General features: G+C 33.2%; 1 protein-coding gene across 2 annotated transcripts in view; it reads right to left on the bottom strand.

The window, feature by feature from the left end:
• The window catches only part of LOC129801445 (titin-like), a 74,149-nt gene extending 59,318 nt beyond the window's left edge, over positions 1-14,831 (bottom strand). The window contains exon 1 of one of the 2 annotated variants that reach the window (XM_055846504.1): positions 13,898-14,831. In XM_055846504.1, the coding sequence (XP_055702479.1) occupies positions 13,898-14,085 (188 nt within the window). In that variant the 5' untranslated portion in view covers positions 14,086-14,831. The remainder of the gene's footprint in view (positions 1-13,897) is intronic. The other variant, XM_055846502.1, reaches the window with a different exon arrangement.
• Positions 14,832-19,563: the final 4,732 nt, after the last annotated feature.

Below are 19,563 nucleotides of genomic sequence, written 5' to 3'. Positions count from 1 at the left end.
TTAAAATTTGGAAATTTCTTATGATTCATATTTTTAAACTTTTCTAAGTTATTTTCTTATTATTCACGTATTTTAGTTATTAATTGGGGTTAAGAGGATCGAAAAGCCAGAAAATGGCGTCTCCATACAAAAACCCAAAATTAAAAGTGTATCAAGTCTTACAATTTTTGAGATATTTCCTTGAAAATTTAACTGAGGGTAGTTTTTTATATTATCTTTGAATTCCCTGTTTTAATTTTTTGAAAAAATGTTTTGCTTTCGTAATATAATTTTCCAAACATTCGCATACTCCTAAAACATGCCACAAAGAAGCTGCATTATCTCCTATAATATGAAAGATAGAGAGGTATATTTTTTTTTAATTTTGTTCCTAAAGACATGCTCTACAAAATGCCTGTTTCACTTCTTTCACTTTTCATACAAATTTTCCAAGTATTTTTCAATTGAAAATTGTCCAAAAAATGACAGTTTTCATTGCATCTTTGTACCGAGAATATCATTTTTTCCGAATTAATAATTATTTTTGTACCAATCTACATTTCATTAGCTTTCAAATGGTACATTAGAATTGGAGAAACTCCTAATAGTTTTTTTGCAATTAAATTTTAAACAACATGCTCCAAATTGGAAATTTTCATGAGCTTTTGATAGCTTTCCGAGCTTCCGAGAAATTCTACTCAAAATTGTTCAGCAATTCGCCACAAGATTACGCGTCGCATTTTTCACCATGTCTTTCCTTTTCTCTCTGACCTTCAGCACGCCTGCAGTTTTTTGCGATCAGGCGGAGGAGAAAAAAGAATACAAAACAACACAACTCATCCCCTGTGTGAGAAATCTTATGAATTACAGCTGAGCGAATTTTTATGATTTTCACGATCAGTCTCGTTGTTTCAAAAAATTGTAGAAAATCGTAAAAATTATGAATCGTCAATCGTCATGGGCATTTCACAAAACCAGCTAATATCGGTGACTACATAATATGCGGATATAATTTTTCTCGGAGAAGAAAAAAGTCAGTGATAAGCCTAAATGGGCTTATGCTATGTGTGATTCTTTCATTGCAAATTCGAATTGGGGGCAAAATCGAAGTCCAGATGACCTTATGCTAGCTGAGATTTATTACAGGAAACCTCGAAATGCGTGCAACTCGAGGTCGTTGAAAATTGAAAAGTGCAAATTCGATTGTCAGAAATGCACAAAAATACATGTAAAACTTTAATGCCAAAATGGCTCAGAAACTATTCCGCAATCCGCGAGTAATACTGCGATCTTCAAAAATCCGCGAAAAAATCCACGGTCCGGGAAAATCCACAATAAATTCTGCCGGCTGCGTAAATCCGTCAGAAATTCTTCGGTCCGCAAAAGATTCCGCGATCCGCGAGAAATTTCGCGGTTCGCGAAAATTCGTGAACGATTCCGCGATCCGAGAAAATCCGGGAGCAACACCGCGATCCACGCAAATACACGAAAAATTCCGCGGCCCACTAAAATCCACGAACACACCGCGATCCGCGAAGTTACAAAATAAACCTAAAAGTAGCGAAAAAGCATAACATGATTTCGAGATTACAATAGAAAACCCGATTTTGAAATGGAACTTTTGTGAAGGAGAGAAAAAATGAGACATGCATGTTTTACGTATATCTTTGTCTCTAAAAATTGATAAAAAAAAAATTAAATTTTCAAGTGACAAAATTTCTATTTTTATTTTCTTCATAGTCCAAAATTTCTATTTCTTCAAAGAACACGTGCAAGTGCATTTGACACATTTAAAAGATAGGGGGAAACAGGTTTATTTTTTGGCCTTTTTTGGTACGGGAAAGTACTCTCCTTTCGAATGTTCATGCCTTGGAATAATGGGAATTTTCTTTTATTTTTCGTATGAGACTTAGGTACACATTTCTATTAAATATTAGTTAGCTTATCATCAATATTTATGATTATGTGATAATTATTTATAAGTCTCTTAGGAAAAATAAAAGAAAAATCACGCTATTCGCAGGCATGAACGTTCGAAAGGACAGTTCTTTCCCCTAACCCTTACGATTCGAAATTTAAAAACTTTACAATCTTGGCAGGTCAAACTAATAAATAATTAACATGACCTTTATTTTTCCTCCATTCTTTCCAAAAAACATGTTCTTCTTGGGAATCTTTAAAAACGCATCCTGCGATTTTTTTATTTTTAAATATGTTTTAGAGGCCGACTCGGTGATAATTTCATATAAGAAAATACTGTTGAATCAAAGATTTTTCAAGGTCAAAGGTTAAAAATGCTCTAGAGAGCGTATTTTTAAACCGAATAGGGTGACATTTGGTATAGTTCCAATGATTATGCAATTTCTTGCAATTCTGAAAAGGGTATAATTTTTTATGAATCCATATAATAAACCAGTTTGTACCCTCAAGGAGTAACAAAAAGATTTTCAATATTAGTAACTAATTTGTTCCGAAAGTCACCAACGCAGCAAGAAGGACGTTAAATTTGTGGCATTTTTCAAGCTATAATATTTACGGTTTCACTTTTTTTAAATTCGAGATTGGCGAGATTTTTCTCCTCCTGCTACCAGCACTGGCACCTTAACTATAGACCTTAACTGTTAGACGAAACGGACGAGATCTTTTAAATTGCATTAATTTGTTCCCGATAATTGGAACAAAATGTCTATATATTTGGTTCCGACTTTTAGCAACAAATTTGTACTTTTTAAGAGAGGCAAAAGGATTCCCCATATTAGTAACGATTTTTGTTCCAAAAATTAAATCGTCCACGGATACCGAAAATTTTTGAAACGAATATGTTACAAATGTAGGGATAGTATTTTTATAAAAAAAAATCTACAAATTTGTTCCTGACAGTGGGAACAAAACAGTAGAGCGCAACAAAATTCTATTCCAACTCACAGATCAAATTTGTATAAAACGAAATCTACTGAAATTTGTAGGTATTCCACCGTATCGAAACGGTTCTAAAAGAAAACTTTTACACAATTGTCACTATTCTTAACAAAACCGTAAAGAAAAAAAAATATTGGAACGAATAAATATCTTTTTTAGGTACATATTTGTTCTGTAACAAATTGTTCTAAAGAAAATTTTTACCAATATTTTGATCAGTGTCCAAAAGTTTTTACTGTGATTGTGCAATTTGCTAACAATACTACAATTGGACTTCAGATTTAAATTAGTTATAGTTTCATAACTGGTTTATTATATGGATTCATAAAAAATTATACCCTTTTCAGATATGTAAAAAATTGCATGACCTTTGGAACTATACCAAATGTCACCCTATTCGGTTTAAAAATACGCTCTCTATAGAGCATTTTTAACCTTTGACCTTGAAAAATCTTTGATTCAACAGTATTTTCTTATATGAAATTATCACCGAGTCGGCCTCTAAAACATATTTAAAAATAAAAAAATCGCAGGATGCGTTTTTAAAGATTCCCAAGAAGAACATGGTTTTTGGAAAGAATGGAGGAAAAATAAAGGTCATGTTAATTATTTATTAGTTTGACTTTCCCGTACCAAAAAAAGGCCGAAAAACAAACCTGTTTCCCCCTATCTTTCAAATGCGTCAAATGCACGTGTCCTTTTTGAAGAAATAGAAATTTTGGACTATGAAGAAAATAAAAATAGAAATTTTGTCACTTGAAAATTTAATTTTTTTTTATCAATTTTTAGAGACAAAGATATGCGTAAAACATGCATGTCTCATTTTTTCTTTCCTTCACAAAATCTCATAATGCATCGCAAGGCTAAAAATCTGCCTTTGGGTTTTCAACCTTTTCAATGAGTTTTTTGTGTGCTCTGGGTCTGGGGAGCGCTTCGGAGAAAAATAGACAGACGATGAGCGTGAACAAAAAACAGTAGAAAAAACGAGACAGCTGATGGCGGGTGATGACTCTTTTCACCACCAGGGGACATCACGGATGCTTTGAGTAGCTCCGCGAGAGCTTGAATCTGGAGCTTTTTTTTCCTTGACGATCCTCTTAAGAAACACGATATAGGGGAAACTGAGGCACCATTGAACACGGGTTAGTACCGAACACTGCGTATTTTACTGCTCGAACTCAAAGAGAGAGCAGTTATAATCGTCTTATTTTCAACTTGCCACCGTTCTAGAGCTTAAACGGTAAGAGACGTAAGAAAAATCGATTTCCAGTCTTCGATGACCTCCAATAAAAAAAAAAACAATATCTCTAGACTTTTTTTCCCTCGCCACCCTCCCCCTCTCCATCCCCTAAAAACCATGTCTTTTCGGTTTTTCTCAAAATTGGCCCAAGGTTTTTCAATGATTTTCGGATACGTTTTAGAGGTAGTCCATGCGAAAATTTTGCCCAAGCATACCTATGACCGGAAAATTCGCCATTTTGAATTATTGAAGGTCAAAGATCAACCACTTTTTGGAAGGCTAATTTTTCAATCGATTTGGTTAAATTTGGATTTTTTGGAAAAGTATTGTAATTTCGAACCCAGCTGCATCGGTATTCATCGGTAATGAATCGGTTAAGCACCGATTTTTTGATTTTCAAATTCTGTTGTGATTTATGAATCAATTTGATCTCTTGTAGACCAGTAAGCACCAAAAGATCATGCGAAAAACTAATTCACGGTGAGGTGCATCTCGTGAGTTCGAGCATTCCGCAAAACTGGGAAGCTTTGCCATCTTTTTATTTAAATATTAGACTTGAGAGGACCAGACTTGTATGAATTCATAGATACCATAGGGATGCTTAAGTACTGAAGAAATTATCGTCATAGTCCAGGTAGTTTAGAAATAACAATAAGTGTTCGGTGCTATCACATGTTCGGCGGTGCCCCTGTATCCCTTAGACGTTTTTAAAACTTTTCTATTTCCTTACTTACTATTATAAAAATGATTTGGATTAAGTGTAAAACTTACATTGCTTCATTTTATAATTATATATGATAATAATTAATTTATTTTATTTTATTTATTTTAATTTATTTTACTTCATTTTATAATTATAATTATATATAATTATAATTATGATTAAAGATGCTAATGAAGACCTCAAAAAAACTCTAATCTGGTCAAGAGGTAATAAAATGACGATCAATACGGAGAAAACTAAAGTTATGGCTTTTGGCTACACCCACAACATTGGACCTGTGTGTCTTGAAGGAAGAGACCTGGAAGTTGTTTCCACTTTTCGCTATCTAGGGGTAATAATTGACCAGAAGTTGGAGTTCAAAGATCATGTGCAGAGCCTTATTTCACGTCTCTCTGCGATTTTTGGAGCATTCAGGCGAAGCAATGCAGGAAGGATGAGTGAAACCACGCAAAAAAACGCCTATTTTGCCCTGAGTCACTCCTTAATTCTTTATGGTGTGACCATCTGGGGGGTTTGCGCGAACAAGGACCTCTTGGGTAGACTCCAGAGAGCACAAAACAAGGCCATCAAAGCTGTTTTCCGATTGAATAGACTTACGAGCTCAGAATTTCTTTACTCCAGATTTGAAATAAATAACATAGATCAAACGATAAAAGCTCAACAACTCATTCATATCTTTAAAATTCACAATAAATTAATTCACACCAATCAATCACTTCATGAACAACAAAATCTTAAAAACACTAGACAGTTCAATACGATACAGTTATCTAAGCCTAGCACTACAAAGTATAAAATCAATTCAATAAAATTTTCTGCAATTAGCTTATATAATAAAACTTTGCCACTCTTATCACAAAACGAACTTAAAGAACTTCACCTTTTCAAAAAAAGATAAATATCTTAGTCAAAAAATTATGAATGTTATATTATTCTTTCTCGTTTCTTGATTTTTCTATTGATGCTTTATACAAATTTGTTCTTTTATTTTATGAGTAAATGCTATTATGTATAGTCCTAGATGTATCTTATGTGTACTATGGGCATGAAACAATAAATATTATTATTATTATTATTATTATTATTATTAATACGGTTTAAAATTGTGTGTAAAACTCGTAGGGGGAGAAGTGGGGCACCTTTGAATTGAGGTTCCTTTGAAGTAGGGCATTAAATGAGATCACAAGAAAAACATAACAATTTACTTCAATTATAACTCAAATTGAAAATTAAATAATAAGTTCCAATTGGAATACATTTAGAAATATTTCATACTCTAAATATGTTTTGTCTTTTCAAGGTTAAACAGCCCTAGAGGGTATATTTTTCAATCGATTGGAGCAAGTTTGGATTTGTTGGAAAGGTCTTGGAAATTCCTGACAAGTCTGAATCGATTTCAAGACTTGATCCTTTCCTTACTATGTCCTTATTCTACAATATCTTTAAATCAAACCATCCTTTCATTTGTAGCATTTCAGTTTGTTAAAACAGCCAAAGGACCTAGCTTATATGACTAAAAATCACACCTTATACAAAAAATAAATTCCAAAGAAAACTTCAAAAAAAGAAATTCCAAAATATAAAAATTATAAATATGTAGGGGGAAGCGGAGTACCTTTGAAATTGGACTTCTTTCTCCTATTTTTTAAAGGGAATTGAGGCTGATCATAATGTGATTTAGCTTTACCGTAGATGCGAATGACTTTATCTTCCGTGAATGACTTTGTCCCCCTACCTTCAAGAGGTAAAATATTAGCTTCTTGTAAAAATAATTATTTTCCTAAAATTTTTAGTTCAAGAGCAGCAGTCCCAAAAAAATGAACTTTAATTTAAGATCCAAATTATACACAGGATTTTACAATTTCCAACAATTCCATTATTTGTTAAAGTGTTTTAAAGCAAACTTATTGTATGACCTCCCAATACATTGTCAAACAGCTGTTACTTTTATACTTTTGCTACTTTTATACTTTTTGATCAGCTGAGAAGTATTTTTCCAGCATTGTCTATATCCAAATTTTCGGGAAAATTTGCAGAATTTTCTATCGAATCAATAAGTGATGAAAGTATACAATTCAATAAAAAAACACATATTCAAATAGCGTAAAAATAATACAAATTGAATAAAATGTGCTAAAACACATTTAAGACTTCAATTTAATTGTCTGTTATTCACACAAAAATATTTTTCCGCTCTTTGAAAAGCATAATCTCAGGAGATTCTTTAATTAACGTGCACGATAATTAGTGGGGAATTATTTGAGAGATGATTATGTGATGCGTCTTGTATTGGATTTTCTTGTACTTTTACCATACACTCCTCTGCAACACGAAAAGTGCGTTTGCATCAGCATAATGATCGCAATTGGAGTAATTTTTTGAAAGAATATTACGTACTTCCTGGAGAGCTTTGGGTGAAGAATTGGTGGTCAAAAACCCCATCTAATGTTGAAGTTTCTCTTTTTATTCCTGAAGAGATTTTAATCAGGTGCGACGTGAACTTGTCGCATCATCTTGATTGCCTTCCACAATAATGGTGTGTTTTTCTTTACATTTATGCCAGCAAAAAAGAGAATTGACTTGTGCCACGAATTCACGATAACGAAAAACATGAAGCACTAAATTTATTTGCGTCAAATGATTGCTGTAAAATGCTTCATCAACAATCTTAAAAATTTTTTTCCGTAAACACACCTTCCCGGTAATTGCTCTGGTGCGCGATCTTCGTGAAAGAATGTACCAAACTTTCAAAAGACAGAATCAACGCAAAGAATGCCAACTTCTTAGTGGCAAAAGACTTCATGATGCAAATAAACTAAGAAAGTGATCGCACCTTCTGCTAATTACACAATTATGTGAATTGTGCAGTATATCTTATCATGTCTCCCCCATATTTTAATTCATTCCACATACAATACTCTCAAAACTAGGTCTATATTTGCCACTTTATTGCGTGCTCAACACACCTGAGACAGTTTTCTTTGCACAGAATATTGTACGCCAGAGAGCAATATTTAGTCAACAATTTATTGTTTTTTAAAAATTTAATATCACACGACGAAAAATTAAATATTTGAGCAACAATTCAATGTTGCTGGTGAGAAAACAGTAACTTTTTCTAGAGATATTTTTTTCTTCCAAATATAGAGCCACCGTCTGAAGCACACAACACATTTAGGGAGAATCACATTTTATAAAAGATAAGAATATTTTTATATAACAATACATTTTTAAATGGCGCCATGAAGTTTTATTATTTGTGGCAATGTGAAATAAATATGTATAGTAAAATTATAATAATCAATTGTTCTATATTTAGGGATCTGTTTTTCAAAGAAACGAACAGTCTGAAACATTTATTCGTATTAAAATAAAAATTTAATTATTATTTTTAAACAGAAGTAGCAAAGCGTCCCGTGATTTGCAAAATGCTCGAACTCGTGCATATGGCATAGATGCTAAACCCCAAAAATTCTTTCGCATCACTTACTATTAACCGGTTCACAACCGATGTAAACCGATTCATAAATCACTTAGAAAATCGAATTAATTTTTGAACAAAAGTTACTCATAGGTTTGTAACCGGTTCATAACCGATTGGTTCATAATTGATAGAAAATTTAAAAGGTTTCTATTGAGCCTAAGGACCCAAATACACTCAGGCTGATCCTAGAGAATATAGGGGCGACTGGGGCAAAAAGTCACAAATCGAAAAATTCAAAATTCAATATCTTCCAAGGTAAAAAAGATAGTGGCTCAATTTTTTCTACAGATAGCCTCCATAGACCTTCTTCAATGTCGTAAGTTTCTTAGAATTCGAACAAGGAATTTAGAAAATAAAAAATATCGAAATTTTAGTCCTATTTTTGAAATATTTTCCTTACAGAAGATAACAATTAGGGTAAGTGTGCCAAATTCCGGCCAGCTTGCAATTTCGGCCACCTTTTTTCTTCCTCAAATTTCCATGATTTTTTAGATTTTACGTACTCTAGAGATTATACAATGCAAAAGAATAACAAAAAATTTAGCTTTGACAAACGAGATTAGGTGAAAAAGATATTGTAAGAATTCCTGAAGGGCAAGGCACTATGAGAATGAAGGTGGCCGAAATAGGGCACCAAAGCTATGTCTATATTTTTATTCATTTTAAAATGTATTAAGAATGATTTTAGAGTAAATAAAGACAGTAAACTATTTACAAGGTTCCAAGCAACACTCTTTCAGAAGAAAGAATAAAAAAAATCAATTTGTATTTTAAATATATCATTTCAAACTTGAGACTTTGCCGCTTGCATGCAACTATGTCGAAATTTGGCACACTTACCCTATTACTACTTATTTTCCAAAATTGATGCACTTGTGAATATTTTCAAAATATTTTTGATTTTTTGAATACGAATCCGCTATCTATTTTAGAATTTCACAAATGTTCTTTCCTCCAGAAATCCTTTTATTAAAAATGGCCACTTGGGGTAAAAAGTAACAAAAGGTATAAAGCAAAAAGTAACAAAAAAGCGAAGCAATTTCTGATGTCTCACGGAGAAAAGAAACGTCATTATCATGTCTCGCCGCTTTCGCTGACCGAAAATCAGCAATAAAAATGAAACCGATAAACAGAACTTGTAAAACGTCTTACATCTAAACTTCGAAAAGCAAACACAGTCTGATGTGGTGTATTTTTTGTCTCTGTGAACGATAGGGACAAAAATAGCCCACAAATTTAAATAATTTTTCTGATAATACCAATGACTGATAATTTTCGCTCTAACTAAAAATTTTATCTTTGAGTATTGTTGTTTCCTTTTCCAAAACTGTTTTGCTTAAAAAAACTGGAAGTATAGAAAAAAATTAAAATTAATTTACAATATGAGAATTTAAAAATTCGTCATTTTTCAGCTTAAATATTTATCGTATAGCAAATGGGTGGAGACTTGCAAAAAATATCCTAGATTCCTTCAACCTTCTACTTTGCAATTACATATAAATACAAGAAAAAAATAACTTTACGTAGTCAAGAAAAATTATTTTCTTTATGGGACACCGGTGTTCCAATCATCCTTAAAGGGTTAAAGGAAACACTGTTAGAGGGTTAAGGGCGATTTGAACATCGCTGGTTCATAAAGAAAATAATTTTTCCTAACTACCCATAAAGTTCTTTTTTTTTAATATTTGTACATAATTGTAAAGTAGAAAGTTAAAGGAAAATAGAATATTTCTTGCAAGTCTCTAGATAATTGCTATGTAGTAAATATTTAAACTGAAAAATGACGATTTTTTTAATTTTCAAATTCATAATTGATTTTATTTATTTTTTATAACTTCTAATTATTTCTAAGCAAACACCCTTTTGGAAATAAAAACTACAATATTTACACGTAATATTTTTTATTCGAGCGAAAATTATTATTCATTGGTATTCTCAGAAAACTTACTTAAATTTTCGGGCTATTTTTGTTCCTATGGTTCATACACTGAGAAAAAAAGAGGGTGCGATTAACTTTTTTTCCTTCCTCATAACTTTAACACTTTTTAGGTGTAAAAATATATCAACATTTTTTAATGTTAATTTAACACATTTTTAAGGGTAAAATTATTATGAAAAAGGGTTACTAGAACCCCCAATACACCTAAAAAGGGTAATATTAGGTGAGATTCTTAACAATCTCACCTACTATAATCCTAACAAAATTTCATGTCGTCCGATCGACCTCAAACTTGGCCAAAATGTGTTTCAGCACTTCCTGATTCCGAATATATATGTGGCTAATTTACGTTCCCGGCCGGCCGCTCTTTGGAGCTTAATAGCTCCTAAACTAAAAGAGATATCGACTTGCGGTTTTCGGCAAAGGTTATATATCGGGTGAAAATTGCAACTTGGTGCATTGACCCCCCACCCCCCACCCCTCCTTCCGCCATTTTGAAGACCCCCATTTTTTTGTTTTCTCAATAGCTCCGCCCCTATGGCATCGAGCGGGCTCAAATTTTAGTATGTCATAGCTGGGCCTTAGAGCTTTCCATCAATACCAAACTTAAGGTCCCCGACCCCCCTGACCCGAGCTATTAGGGTCCAAAAAAAATTTCTTAAAATGGCCATAACTCCGGTTCTAATTGTCAGAATTTAAAAAGTGATGGCTTTCTGGAAAGCTCTCATGAAATACCACTTCTCCTTCTAACATCGCAAGTTCATAAAACCACCGCTAGGGGCGCTATTATCAAAAAGAAAATTTTTAAATCTTAAAAGTTAAATAACTCAAAAATTCCATTGTGCATCGGGCTGAAATTTTAGTATGTTGTAGCCGTTGATTATACCTATCAAACAAAAAAAACCTTAAGTCGATCCATAACCCCTGACCCGAGCTATAAGGGGTCAAAGTTCGAACATTGACCGGCCTCTATCTCCGGTTCTAACTAACATAGCGACCTAAATTTTACCTTTTTGGTTTCGTCTCGATAAGCACTTTCAGATGGAAGTTCAAAAAGTCACCACAGGTGGCGCTGTGATAGCGTCAAAATTCATCGAAATTCAAAGTCACTTTTCTCAAAAACGGCATTGTGCAAGTTAATGAAATTTTAGTATGTTGTAGTCCAGTCTAAGACGTTTCCAAAATGGTGCGTAAGTGCGCTGTGGTTTCAATAGAACCGGAGATATGAGGGGTCAAAGTTCACAAAATTCAAAAAATCATATCTCCGGTTCTATGTGACCGATTTTGATGAATGAGGGCTTAAACGAAAGATCTCACCAAATTCTACAACTTTCTAGAATATTTGAACTTCGTGGGACCAACACCAGGGGCGCCACAGTCGAAAAACCAATTTCAATATCACATAACCTCAATTATCTCGACTGTCGCTGAACCGATTTTGATGATTACTTCGACATAATTGTTGAAGACATTTGTCTCTACATTTCGTCCATACATCATTTTCCACTCAGACTACGCTATCACTCCGATTTTGCCGTTTAAGTGTGAAAAAATTGATTTTTCCCATAATAACGCTTTGAAATCACTCAGATGCCAATTTGACTGCCTCTACTCCACCAAGACACTTAAAATAGGGGTTTAAATGGAAAGTCCCGCAAAATACAACAATTCTTTGATGTAGTTGAAGTTCAACAAATGAACACTTGGGGCACTCTGGATGAAAAAACAAGTTAAGAAACAAAAAACCTCGCTTATCTTGACTTCTGAGTAATCGAAGAGAACATGTTCTATGGGAAAATTATAGAGAACATTCTGGTCTACATTTCACCCATATATTACTTTTGTGCCAGTTCATCCAAATCCTTGATATTTTGGTTTAAATACAAAATTTGTATAATTTCACGAATTTGATTCAAGATAACTGAATAGCGTCTCCCAACTTCAGCTCCAAATCGAATTTGCATGCACTCCGAGTTAGCTCACGTTAAGAATCTCACCTACATAAGCCGGTTAGGATTATCTGTCCCTTTACACCGATTTTGGATCAATACTGCAGGGTAAAATTAACATTTCCGGAATGTTATTTTAACTTTTTCGGATTCCTCTCAGTGTAGAGGCAAAAAATACACCAAATCAGACTTTTATGGACTTTCCAAGGATAGATGTAAGACTTATCATTCATCATGTTTACCAGTTTCATTTTAATTGTTGATTTTCTGTCTGTAAAAGGTGTCTCGTCGTTAAAGAGTTAAGCCAAGAGATGGATTAGTTGGAAACTGTTGGAAATGTAATCTGATCATTATTTTTATTATAAATACATTAAAATTAAACCGTCTCTCGGCTTAAGTCGCAAATGTGTCTAGGGCATAACCTACACATAAATAATCTAACATAGTTTTCCGGAAATTGTATGATTTGTGAATTATGTTAAAAATTTTGTCTTTGGAGGAAATGAAATTTAGAAATTTCCTGATATCAAATATTCGGAGATTCATATTGCATAACTCTCTCTGGAAGTTCGAACGATAAATGAGCTTTTTAATTATAAAAAAATTAAACATAGAAGTTTCCCATTGTGTTAACTCTTTTATATTTTGCGTACTTTTCTTAGTATAAAATTTGTTTAGTTTTATTTCAGGTGCTGTACTGAATAAAAATATACTATAAATCTAAAATAATCTAAATTAATTGCAAATAACAAAATTATCTTTTGCACAGAAATTTATTCGCATTTTTTTTTTATTTTAAAAGGGATAAAGAATATATAGGTACTTTACAAGTATATTATTTTCGAATGTTTTTTTGAAATTCTTTAAGATAACCTTCGGATCAATGTTTGGCAAATGTATTTCAAAATAAGTTAAGAAATACATGTTTAAATTAATTAAAAAATAATCTCACAGTAATTAGATGTTCAGCTTGTTTTCAGTATGAAATTTATCCCTGAATTATAATATATTTAATACATTACATTTTGAAAGGAAAAATGAACCTTGCTTTCAATCATTTTCAATTGCTTTAAAATACTCCAAATATCTAAGAAATTCTGCATGAGAAGTACATGAAGTGTATAAATTAAATTTTTATAAAGTACCTTTCTCCGAGTTTTCCTATTGCAAAAGCATAACTAATATAAATCAATTGCAAAACTTATCTCTTAATTGCAAGAAATGAATGCTGTTAGCAAACTTGATATGGTGACAAGGGGTATTTTTCTGATAAATGCCACAGCACGTAATACAAACGTGTGTTGTATTAAATTGTGTTAATTTTTCCGACTCCAAGTAAAAGACAGGTAAGAAAGAAGATGACTCGGTAAGCGCCTAAAGGTAGATTGAGAGATGTTGATCATGACTTTTTTAATATGATGAGAAAATGTTTGTATGTTTTTTCGTAAGTGAATAAAATATGACTAATTAATTGTACAATAAACGTAGCTGTTTCGTGTAATTCCATGGCGTTAATTGCAAAAGTCTGTTAATTGCTCAAATGCAGACGAGTGTACCGAGGAGAAAGATGTATGTGTGTGGGTCAAGGCAAAGCCCGTTAAACATAGAGGAAACACTCTAATATTAATGGATGAATTATTTGGCGTGTGATCGACAACTGTACCTCAATTTTTCGCGCCTTCGATTCTGAAGATCACGATTTTGATCCAACTCTCGCAGAATCCGCCTGTAGTCATCCAGCGTTAGGCGATTCTCAGCATGATCATCGCGATCACTGCTCAAGATCACACGATCGTACTCACTATTCCCAGCATTTTCGCAGTTTTCACCAACAAGTGCTTCAATGCTCATTTTTTTTGCTGATCCAGTGATCGAGAGACACTTTTTCACTGTCGCACTTGGACAGACAATTAAATAAGAGGTCTAGGCTGAAAGCACATCAGATGAACCTACTCTAGCGTGCATCACAATTCACTAAACTTCCGGCTCGACACTGATGTTTGTCATGTGCGAGATCATGTTGCATATCTTTCTGTCTTTTGCTCCTCGAAATTTCACTTTATATCATACTAAAATTTTGTAGTTCTTATCGCACTTTTGTCTTGTTTGATTGTATTTTTGAGATTTATATATTTTTTTTAAAACACAATTTCACTGACACATTGTCCATGTGACCGTTTTCCGTAGACTAGAGTTGACTAAATGAGGTAGAATTAGCAACAAATTCAACACAGTGACATTTATTCACTTCTTTTTTCAACTGTTCTCACCCACTTTTTGTGCTTCCGTGAATGCGAAAATTATACGGAAAAGAATAGGCAATTTGCACCCGAAAATTCAATTAAATTTAAAACTTTTTACACAAAATGTCCCATAACTTTAGCCACTTTGGCCAATAAGAATTAGCCAGAAAAGTATCCAAATTCAGGTATAAACGCGCGAAAATTGGAGGTACTTCAATTTAGTGGGAAAAAAATGTTATCAAGAAAACAAGAGCTTTGGGGACCCCCTCGAGTGTCGTTGAGGCGCGAAACAAGCCAACTGGAGGTTCAAATGGTGACTAAAACACACTCTAAGCGCACAATCGTGCCACAGCAGCTGTTCTTGCCGACGATTTTTCCAGTATGTCGTGCGAGAGGCAGGTATAAACGGCGATGAGAGGTACAAAAAAAAATCCACGATATCAGACAATCAACGGTCGCGGTGGAAAACACGGGCATTTTCGATTTCAATACACAACCACACAGGCATAGTGGGTCTTCGCGGTGGTCATTCGAGCGAACGGGCACCTCCAGGGTTGGCTCTTTCACCTCCGTGTGAGTGCTCAGGTGCATAAACACTCTCTCAGGGGAATTGTGCTGGAAAGTGCATCGAGGGTGTTATGCCAAGAATGCATGAGTTAGGTCATGTTCTGCCTGCAAATTCTTCATCAGGGGGCTAACGAGTTGATATTTCAGCAAAATTGAATTTAATAATAAACGGTTTCATTTATTTAATGTAATAATTTAAGTAGGATAAAATAATGAAATTTCAGAAGATCCGAACAAATTTAAATAAAGCTTATGTTTTTTTTTATCGAATTTGCTCACAAACCGATTTTTTGCACTGCAAGTATGTATGTAAAACACAAAATTATTATATTTTCAACTGAATCCATTTTGAGGAAAATTTTCTTCAAAATAGGTCATTTTGAAGTAAATCAAAATATATGTCAATATGCTTCATTTTGACGAAATTTTTTTACGTGTAGAAGCAATAATATAAAAATTCGAAGAATAATACTAGGGAAAAGTACTCTCCCTTTGAACGTTCATGCTTTCGAATCAAGCGCCTGGCAAGTTGGCCTCTTTATATGGAGCTATTTGAAATAAAATAACCTCAGTTTATTAACTTCAAAATGGCATAAAATATCACCCTTCTTTTTTTACAGTAGTATTTTAGGGTTGTCATATCGATAATATGGCTTTTCCAACAATTTATTTCTATTGGAAAAGCAGTATTTCAGAAAAATTGGAAAATATTCTTTTTGTTAGCGTTTTTCACTGTAGTGATGGTAGTGATAGTTTCAGTGAATGTATTAGGCCTGAGGCTAATAAATAATAGATCGTTTAGTGTTTCGACAGAAATATTTCCCGAGAAAATTCTAGATTCAAAGGCATGTACCGTCACATTCGAAGGCAAAAATTGTATCACGCCTTGGACCAAATTTTAACTTTTTACTGCTCATTTATTCAATGCCGTATTTTTATTTACCTCGTAAAAAGAAACTAAGAGATTTTGAATGGTAAATGATATAAGCATGGGATCTCAATTAACTAAAGATTTTTTCGGTGTAATGAAAATTGGGATTCATTTTCGATTTTCCCAGGAAAAAAATCATCAAGTTTGAACTTCATATTTGTAATCCAACCTAGAGTACTTTCTTCCCCTATACTTTAGACACACTCTATTCGTTAGAGGTGTATATATACACCTCTCTGTCTCCACGTAATCGAAGATCATCAGATACAATTCAGGATCACATTTGCAATCTTTGCAACTCTCAAAATGAGCTGGGTTAGCAACTTATTTATTTTTGTTTTCTCTTAAACTTGTCGCAAATTTTCAAGATTGAATCACTCTATTTTATTCTGAGCTCTAAATAAATTGAATTAAAACTGGGTCTTGTTAAAGGTTTGTCAAAAGGATGTTTTCCACATAAAATGTGAAAAAAAAAGATTTGGCAAAATGAGAAATAACGGCCTTTTTACATTATTTTAACAAGATCTATTGTTAGCATTACAAATCTTTTCTTTTAGAGTACCGAAGACCCTAAGTATTTTTCTTTTACCGTTTGGTCTCTTTAAGTAACTTAATATTATCTCTGAGACTTACGAGCAATAATAATGTAGCATTACAACCCTAAAAAATAACTCTCTATAATTTCCTTATCCCATTTCTGAGTGGATTGAACATCATGCATCTCCCTATCCTTGTCTGTCTTTTCTTTTTTTTGTCCACAGAAGTTCCGGTCCTTTCCAAAACACGCTTCCACATCCGCCACAATAAATAATTTTGTGTTACAGTCTTCAATTTACAAAAAAAAAAGCCAAAATGGAATAGGGGAAATGTGCCAAATTTCGGCCAGCTTCTAATTTCGGCCACTTTGAGTGTAATTTCGGCCGTGCAAATAAATTAATTAAAATTATGTATGTTATCTTCGAATAGTCAATGAATTCATTTTGCTTGTAAATATTTATTCATTTTAGGATGTATTAACACAAAGATCGTTAAATTTTAGGTAGAATTTCAATTTAAATTGCGTTGTAAAAACTCAGTGTGGAAAGAGTCTTACAAAAAATGTGACAGATCGATTGCGTTTCTAGCAGTCTTACGATTTGTGGTGAAGTGCAAGAGGTTTTCCTTCGGTGTTTTTCATGAAAATTGATTAGTTCTCATTAAAGATTGTTTCTGTTTATGTTAATAGTGAATCAATCTTTAAATTTCGGATAAAATTTCCCAGCTGGATCCTGTATTTCGCGTAAAAAAGTATATACTTTGTGAGCGTCTCTCCGGAGAGGTGGTGCTGCCTATTCCGGCAACATCTTTTGCTTTCCTAAATTTCTTATTCATTTTTTTCAATTTCTGATGTGGAAAAGGCTTTGGAAGAGTTCAGGAAGGGCAAATTGCTACGGGAATCTGTGCGTAAATTTGAGATGCTACTCTTCAGGACAAATTACACGGAAGATCTCAGGGTTTGTGGGTCATATAAACGTATTAAACTAAATATCAAACACGTTCCGTTTGACGTTTTGAAATTTTCTATCCGTTGCGTCACAAAAGGTGGTCCTGGTCAGGTGGCCGGAATTTCACACAAAGTAGCCGGAATTTCACACAATGTGGCCGGAATACTACCCAAAGCAATGTCCGTATTTTTATTACTTTTTCAATATTTTAGGAAGTGATTTAAAGAAAACAAAAATGATAAACTAGTTTTCAAGGTTCCACACAACCCTCCCGAAAAGGAAGTAACACAAAAATATCAATATGAATTAAAAATATTGCATTTCAAACTTAGGACTTCGGTGCTTATATGCAACTATGCAGAAATTTGGCACACTTACCCTATCTAATTTTAAGCATTTTTTTGCAAATTGCATTGCTTCTCGTTTAGGTCCTGGTATAATATTCAAGCTTGAATTCTTAACAAAAGACGAATAAACTTCCTAGAAGTTGCACAATGTGTGTACCCCTCGGATTTGCAAATTGTCTTCTCCACGCAAAACGCAAAATCACAAAAGATTTTCAAATCAATTGGAAAGCAAAACACCAATACGAAATCAATCCATAACACATTTTCTCTCATTGAGTGTTAGAAAAGCAAAAATTTGCGGTCTTCTTTGCGTAACACCAACAAATCGCAAATTGTGTACTGAAAATCAAATGTTGTTTTTTTTCTTCATTTTTAGCTGAGTTTTTTTCTTATTGTCTTCACTGAATTTAGATTAACAATCTTCCCTGATAATGTGTGAACGTGCATGATAAATCTTATCTCTTTAGTTCTGGGCTGTCAATACACAATTTCTGCGGTGTTGTCTTGTGAAAGAGTTTGCAATCGAAGCAAAAACAGGTCAGTCTTCAGCTTCTGAAGAAGTTAATGACCTTGTGCAATATCTCCAGCATCTATAAATCATCTTTCTGGACACATTTTCTAATCAAGTCATTCCTCAAAGACTTTTATCAAATTTCTTTATAAACGCAAGACATGGAGAATCTATTATTATTATTTTTCCCTCTCACATTTTACGTTCTCCTTGAGCTTTTCTTCACACATTTTTCCCTCCTGTGTCACGAATTAATTACAATCCCATCAGCACATAGTCACATTAAAATTCTGTTGGTGTTGCATTCTTATGCTTTTGGCCTAAATGACTTCACTGCGCATTTCATTTTTTTTTTGTCTTTCCAGGAGGTATAAATCACACCCAATTTTGGGTCATTGCTCCATCAAAAATTCATATTTAATTCAATAATCCAGTAAATCTTTCTGTATATATTCATTGAAAACGGTAATGGTTGCTGGTAATATATTTATTCTATTGTGCTAACATATTCAGTGATTTTTTTTTTCTGCTTAAAAACCACGTGAATTACCTCTTGAACTACTTATTTCGTAAATAGTTTGGAAAAATAATTTCAATAGGGAGTGTTATTTTTTCTGCCAGAGAATCTTCTTCAATTCATGAAGAAGACAAATTGAAAAAATTAAGCAAACTAAGGTCAATGTCATGATCATTCAAGAGACAATAATCAATAAAAACTCACAATTGATCGGGTTATGAAAAAAATGTATATTTTGAAAGAAGATTTAACGCTCAGAATAGTTGAAATTTGTTTTATTAAATTTTGTTTTTAATTTAAAATTTATAGAGTAAGTGTACCAAATTCCGACCAGCTTGAAATTTCAGCCACTTCTTTGCTTCCTCTCAAATTTTCATATTCTAGAGATTAAACAACGCAAAAATAACCGAAAAATGTCGCTTCGACAAACGAGATGACGTGAAAAAATCATTGGAAGAATTCCGGAAGGGCAAGGAACTATGAGGATGAAGGTGGTCGAAATAGGCCACCAAAGCTATGTCTACATTTTTATTCATTTTAAAATGTATTAAGAATCATATTAGAGAAAATAAAGACGATAAACTGTCTATAAGGTTCTAAGCAACACTCCTTAAAAAGAAGTAACAAAAAAATCAATTTGTATTAAAAATATTACATAACTTTGGTGGCATATTTCGGCCACCTTCACTATCATAGTTCATTGTCCTTCCGGAATTCTTCCAAAGTATT

This window comes from Phlebotomus papatasi, chromosome 2 (genome assembly GCF_024763615.1).
Source record: "Phlebotomus papatasi isolate M1 chromosome 2, Ppap_2.1, whole genome shotgun sequence".
NCBI classification, from domain to species: domain Eukaryota; kingdom Metazoa; phylum Arthropoda; class Insecta; order Diptera; family Psychodidae; genus Phlebotomus; species Phlebotomus papatasi.
The sequence above is the reverse complement of the archived record's forward strand: the minus strand, read 5'-3'. Positions and strand labels throughout refer to the sequence as shown.